Source organism: Portunus trituberculatus, chromosome 38, assembly GCF_017591435.1.
Source record: "Portunus trituberculatus isolate SZX2019 chromosome 38, ASM1759143v1, whole genome shotgun sequence".
NCBI lineage: Eukaryota > Metazoa > Arthropoda > Malacostraca > Decapoda > Portunidae > Portunus > Portunus trituberculatus.
Window position 1 is genome coordinate 3,858,955 of NC_059292.1, and position 7,487 is coordinate 3,866,441.

At 42.6% G+C, this 7,487-nt stretch overlaps 1 protein-coding gene across 7 annotated transcripts in view; it reads right to left on the reverse strand.

Annotated features, from left to right (window-relative positions):
- The window catches only part of LOC123514761 (proclotting enzyme-like), a 28,192-nt gene extending 25,904 nt beyond the window's left edge, over positions 1-2,288 (reverse strand). For 6 of the 7 annotated variants that reach the window (XM_045272875.1, XM_045272873.1, XM_045272870.1 and 3 more), the window contains exon 1: positions 2,209-2,288. In XM_045272875.1, the coding sequence (XP_045128810.1) occupies positions 2,209-2,273 (65 nt within the window). In that variant the 5' untranslated portion in view covers positions 2,274-2,288. Of the gene's footprint in view, positions 1-1,020; positions 1,201-2,208 lie in introns of those variants that run through there. The other variant, XM_045272871.1, reaches the window with a different exon arrangement.
- Positions 2,289-7,487: the final 5,199 nt, after the last annotated feature.

Consider the following 7,487-nt stretch of genomic DNA (forward strand, 5'->3'; position numbering starts at 1 on the left):
CAAGCCAGAGGACCGGGGTTCGATTCCCCGGCCGGGTGGAGATATTTGGGTGTGTCTCCTTTCTTGTGTAGCCCCTGTTCACCTAGCAGTGAGTAGGTACGGGATGTAAATCGAGGAGTTGTGACCTTGTTGTCCCGGTGTGTGGTGTGTGCTGGTCTCAGGCCTACCCGAAGATCGGAAATAATGAGCTCTGAGTTCGTTCCGTAGGGTAACGTCTGGCTGTCTCGTCAGAGACTGCAGCAGATCAAACAGTGACACACACACACACACACACACACACACACACACACACACACACACACACATACAGTTCCAAAGTGTCAAGAGTTCCGCATTTCCACCCCGAGGCACCTCTTTATCAGGGACCCAATCACTCTGGTCAAGTCCCCCGCGAGGTGAATACAGGAGGCAACTCAGGCGGTCCCGTGGCCTGAGCTTCAGACCGGCACGTCAACAAGTTGGGAGTTTGCTCAGAATTAACAGGAATATTTTATGTTCACTTGCATCTGAAAATCTATTTTTCTTCTTACGTTTTCTTCCATCATTTCATTGTCTAAACTGTGAGCAGCGCGCACCATAATTGCCAGGTGCTTCGAAGGGCGTGTCGCAAGCTGCCCAGGTGAGTGGCGTCGGCCCGCGGCACCTCAGGGATGGCCGGCCACGGAGGGATAGGATTGGGTGCGAGTAGACAAACATTTTCGAGTGGAACCTTCATCTTGCTAATGAACACTGTCTCATGAAACTCGGCAAACGACGGAGAATAAAACATATTCATATTCAATGTACTATGTAGCTTAGAGCAACTTGCATTCACCAGTAACCTGAATTTCAGTTTGCCTGTCACACTTTTCACTCCCGCTGTTGCTCCGTGCATATAACCACCGACGCATATTGCAGAGACACAGTAGATGCAGAAATAGCATACTGCAATACGAACTGTTAAAGCGGAAATCCTTTTTCGTATTATTGCAGTCCTTGGCCATGTGGCCCCGCAGTGGTGCTAACAGTGAAACAACATACCTCAAGTCGTCTGTAGATCAGGCAACAAACACGTCTATCTGAGACACACACTTCTATTCTAGTTGTGGCCGACCCTCTCTAAGCAGTGAGAGGTTGAGGCGACTTCCATGACGGCTTGGTAACTCTCCCTTATATTCCAGACGCCGCTATTTCCACTGCTCTCTGCAGAATACGACTGTGATAATTTTCGACACAATTTCTCGTTAGGTCTCGAGGCTTCAGATCACCTCTGTGTACTTCCCGTGATATATTCTTCCCTGGGACATGTTTCCTGTCACGCTTAACGTGCGGGTAATACGACATCGTGGTATCGAGGGAGTTGGCAACCGCACCGCGTCCGGCGAAGGATACACCTGGTGGATTTTCAGAACTTATCTACAGAATTCCCAGTGTCCTTTCTCGGTCAAGGTAGCCAGAGAGATGTATATGTATCTTAGCATGCTCTCTCTCTCTCTCTCTCTCTCTCTCTCTCTCTCTCTCTCTCTCTCAACGACGACAGATAGACAAATAAAAGATGAAAGTACTTATTTTCTATTATGATGATTATTTCTATCATTAATCGCTTTGTGTTACTTGTTTCACCTTGATCACCATGACGACGATGAACACAAAACAAACCACGAACAAAACAACTCCATTCAAGGCCACTAGTCCACGCCGTGGCAAAAACCATTCACCGCTGATGTCGACCTTAACCCGCCAAGCAAGTCCTCTCAGAAAAGCGATATTCGTGTCCACTTTACTCTCTCTCTCTCTCTCTCTCTCTCTCTCTCTCTCTCAACAATATCCACTGTTATTAGCTCTTCTTACTCCTCCTCCTCTTTCTTCTCTTTCCTTCACCAGTGATTAAAATGGCACCACTATTGTATAAGCGGCACACCAGTGAAACAGACAAGTAAAAAAAAAAAAGAAAAGAAAAGAACATATATTGCATAAGTCTTTCTCCCTGTGTGTGTGTGTGTGTGTGTGTGTGTGTGTGTGTGTGTGTGTGTGTGTGTGTGTGTGTGTGTGTGTGTGTGTGTGTGCTTCTATTATTCACTATGGTCGTCTGCTGGTTTCAAGACATCTGTTCCCCTACGGAAAGAGCTCAGATTGACACCACTTACACAACACACCGGGGCAATGAGGTAACATCCCCTCGGCGTACTTGGTGCTAAGTGAATAACAAACAGATGCTAAGAGGCTCACCTATCCCTCTCGAGGCTTGAATACCGAAATTCACTGTTGAGAGCCGAGCGTGCCAACCACTGCATTGCTCGCGTGTGTGTGTGTGTGTGTGTGTGTGTGTGTGTAGATCTTGGACTGATCTTAGCACAGTGCAGCGAACCCATGGATAATTACGCACTGACCCGAGTGAACACCAGGCGAAGCAGAAGCCAAGGAGTAGGATTATACTTGCTAACGAGTGCCCGACAGGCGTTTACTTGCTGCTCATTATAACAGTACTTCTAATAAAACCGGTGCTTCCCTCCAGCTATCGGTGAAACTTGGCCGACCTAGTAGCCTCACTTGATAGCGCCTCTGGGAAAGTGTGTTGGCTCCCTGCATAGTATAAAGCATCTCCTTATTATTTCATTATGTGAGGGACTGCGTCAGATTCCCTAATTTGTTTACTAGACTGCTTGATGTCACTACAGTACGTGCAACATTAACCACTTCAGTAATAGACGCATTTTTGCCGTGATTTTTTGGGTGTGATTAGACCATATTATTTACATTGAGAAGGGTTTATACAAGTCAGATGAATAATAGCCAGAGTCTTCACTATTTTTATCCCCATATAAGTTTCTGAAGCTGTATAAGATCACCAAATAGTAAGTAGAATATATATGAAAACGTGTCATGCTACTGAAGAGGTTAAGGAAAAGTTCCATGCAGAGAGGGAGAATGCAAAGAGGGAGAAAACTTATGTTCTACTATTATTCTTTTAACTGAAGAGCTTAAAATTGTTAGTGTAGTAATGCATCATATGTTTTGTGTAAGAGATGACGCAGTATGGCAATGCACTGTGGCAGGTTTGTGTGGGATTCTCCAGTATGATTCCTTGGAATAAGCCTGATATGAGTCACTTTTCATTTATTTAGTGGAAAAAATACCCATAAACATTACAATCTTCACGCTGAGTTCAAAGATTCCACTACGGGTACAAACAAACATTTGCAGCAGTGACAGGCGGACATGAGAGTTAGGAAGTCAGCACTAATGGCGAGGTAGCCGGTGGTTTTCCCGTCGTAAATAACGTCATTGGTAAGCACCCGGCGACGCACCACCTGGCTGGCACTCCCTTCCCTCCACCTGCCATGCAAACCAGTGGAACCCGTATGATTGGTTTTGTAATTGAGTTGCGTTGACATGACATAGACTTGCAATCGTGACATAGAATAAAGCGGTGATCAGTGATTGCTGTGAATGACATTGATTTATATTCGTTCATTTATACATTTCTTTACCAGTGTGCTGCGTTGTGTCATCCCTGGTATCGCTATAGTGACTATCATTAGGGTGTCTTTCCGGTGGAGGTGAGGATGGATCATGATGTGTCACAACTCGCATCTTGTAACTTCATCTAAAGCTCGAATCTTATGTTATACTGTTAAAGTTTCTTGGTTTGGTGGCAGGCTTAGCACCGGCGAGGCTGTGATATAATATAGTGGTTTTGCTTAACTCATTCACTATACTGTTGCTTCTTCTCAAACGTAATATAATTGTCTGGTGTGTATTTGACAGCAAATGAGTGTTAAAACAGCAAAAGAAAAGTAAAAAAAAAAAAAAAAAAAAAAAAAAAAAGGCCTTTATTCTCCTTCAGTATTACAATGTAAGGTCATTAAAAGTAACACATAAGTGGTGGAGATCCTTTAGCATTCAGAGTATATTCTGACAGGAATGTGATGAAAACTTATACGGAATTCCATCACAAACTTCCCGCCTTGGGTAACTTTATTCTTCCTTGTCTACGTTCACCAACAAATAAATTCCTGAAAAATGTATCCATCACCACTGACAAACTCTGAACAATTTACTAGTAACAGTGTTTTTTTCCCTTTACAGCAATGCGTCACCCAAGATATTGATGCTGAAAGACGAGAACATGCTACTGATACCTGATGACTCCTCTATAGTATACAACACTCCAGTAAAGTCACAGAACATTGCACGAAACACAGAAAGCAAAAATCAGTGGACAGACACTGTATAGTAAGAATAACAGAAAAATGACTGAGAGTACGGTTAGAAGAAATGACTTAAAAATATAGGTTTGGAGTAGCCATTTATTCAATACTATTACCTCACATCATGCATCATAAGAAGGCTACTCCATGCACGTGGCCATATGAAAGTCACCTTTGAATATATCAACGAGGACATTAAGAAAATACTCACATAAGTTACAAGGCCATCAGGAAATTACGATTTTTTTTATGAGTCCTTATACAAAAAAGTAAAAAAACAAACAAACAAACAATGAAGAGTCAGACAGCAACACCTGAATATGTGTCAAGTGGGAGAGAAAATCACTCCATGAAGGACGTTTAAAAATGTTAAAGCCTTTCAAACCAGGATAAAAGTAGGAAAATAGAGGCGACGGGATATTACTACATGATCTCATATAACAAGAATGGATCAAACTAACACACCTGAGCAGCTAACGCCTCAAGCAACACATCATGGGAACCGAATCGAAACATTTGCTGAAGATGATAACGATAACACGGCAACAAAACCACACGACACGACGGTTCAAAGAATCAACAACAGGAAAAAGAATATCAGCTAAACAAAAAATATAATGGACTTTGTGGGTTATGTATTGTATTAATGCATATTACGTGTATGTGGCAACACTGTGTATTTCTCTGTGCATTCAGCTAGCGCGTGAGCCTGTGCTCCCGAGTCGCTACTGGCCCCCATTTCCTACCCTTTGTAGCTCTAAGGACAAGTAAAGAATCTACGTGTACTGCGTGTATGTCTGCCCCTTACTTAGGCATACACGCCCTCCATTATACATCCCGCAACCAACATGGCGCAGTGAGTAGGATGAAACAGGATTAACAGACACACACACACACAAACACACACACACACACACACACACACACACACACACACACACACACACACACACACACACACACACACACACGGTAGGATAATGTCTGTTTAATAAAGTTGTCGAAAATGTCTACAGTAGGTTTGCAAGTTGTGTGCAGTTGCAGTTTGGGATTTCGCTAACCACTACAAATGACTTGGCGTTGAGTCGTAGCACACATTTGATAGGAACAAGCGTCAGTTTGGACTTAAGTGAGAGGAGTGGAAACAAATCGTATGAAAGACTGGATCCAACAACACGATGAAGGGAAGGAAGGAGGGAGGGAGAGAAGGAGGGACAATTTTCTTGCAGTTTCACTCCTTGCCGGACCTGATAAGTAGCAAGTTGTTGCCGCCTCTGCTATCCTTGACTTGCTGTTTCTTGCACGGTTCACTGCTTCCTTGCCTGTACGAATCACACCTTAACTAGAACACAAGATCGTTATGGAAGCTACAAGAACTTACAAAACCTACACAAAACGCTCCCTAAATTAAATATATCTATCTGTTTTCACTTATTATCGCACTTATATTCACTTAACCCCTTCAGTACCAGGACGCGTTTTCATATTCATTCTGTTTACTATTTGGTGATTTTATACAGCTTCAGAAACTTATTTAGGGATTAAAATAGTGAAGACTCTGGCCATTAATCTTCTGACCTCCATGCATAGACCCCTCCTAACGACAACAAAATCGTCTAGTTATACGCAAAAATCATGATAAAAATGTGTCTCGATATTGAAGAGGTTATGTTCACCCAAGGATATCCTCAGCAGCGAACAATATGCCACACTGAAGGTCCTTACACATCACACCAGAGAGCCTTACCTAATGGACGTCAGGCACCCGTGTAACTATCTGCTCTCAGAGGAAGATGGAGACAGGTGATGCGTTTCAATCTTTCCACTTCCCCGGCTCTCCTTGATCCCTAACGAAGGTGTCTTGGAGAAGGTGGTGTGCCATGCGTCAGGTATACATAGTCATGTCATCCTTCTCTCCACTGATCTTTAAAACTGTTTACCTTGGCGTGACTAGACCTACTCAAGTGTCTAAGGTACGGTTTTGCGGTCTTACCCTTAATTCCTTCATTTTCTTTTACCATAAGTTTTGGGTATGACTTGAAATTTTTTTTGACATCAGGAAGGGTCTGTGAAGGTCAGAAGACTAATGGAAAAAATCCTCACTGTTTCAGTCCCCACACAATTTTCTGAAGCTGTATCAAATAACCAAATATTAGCAGAATGAAAATGGTACTGAAGGGGTTAATAATGACCAATACTTGTGACTTGGTACAAGTGAAAGACTTGTAAGCCCTACCTTGCTAACTGTTTTAATGTGTATATTTATTGACCTCTATTTACCTAACTGCAGTGCCTGTAATGTGTAGGTTTTGAGCTGTTATCTTGCTTCAGTCTGTTTATAGTTGTTGCTTGTATTCTAAGTGTACGAGAGTCCTAATTCCAATGTGTATGTATGAGGGAGACCAAAGGGACGTCCAGAGAACTCATGATTGCGGCAAGTGGATGCGTCTTGCTAGGAGCTACTTGGAACGAGAAAGAAGCTTGCATGGAGACTTTTGAGATTTACCCCGCGACGCGCTCCCCTGCTAATGCCCATCATGACTGATTGACTGATTGATTTTATGGATGATTGAGTACGTGTGTTCTTTCTACCAGAGACCAGCAACACTCTACACTACTACAAGATACCAACAACACTCTACACTACTCCCTGAAGGATAAAGAAAGTCAGGTAGCCTCACATCACCCTTTGGAAACTAAAACTCAACACAGTGCAACAGGAAAGCAAGGGAAAGGAGGGGACACAACGTACCTCCATACTTACTCTTTATGTGGAGAGAAGGGACCGGGATCGATTTATTCTTGCATGGGTGGGAGGAAGTCATTATGCATAAAGGTGAGTGGCAACGCTTCCTTGGCAGGCCACGGGACGGACGCACGCAGGTGGCGAGGCGCGCGGAACCCTGAAAATTGTGTAGAAAATAATAACAAGTGGAACTAACGACGCGAAGCTCAGAGGAACACAACGAGAGGAAGTGCAAAGTATTAGAGTGCCCTTGATTCTGTGGTGCTTGTTGTGGTTGTTGTTGTTGTTGTTGTTGTTGTTGTGGTGGTGGTGGTGGTGGTGGTGACAGTGGTTGGTTTTAGTAATGTGTTTGTGGTAATGGTTGTTGCTGATATTGTAAGTGATTTTTTTCTGTTATTGTTGTTATTATTGCTATTATTATTATCGTTATTATTATTATTATTATTATTATTATTATTATTATTATTATTATTATTATTATTAGTAGTAGTAGTAGTAGCAGTAGTAGTAGTAATTCTTGTTGTTGTTATATTACATTTATTGTTATTATT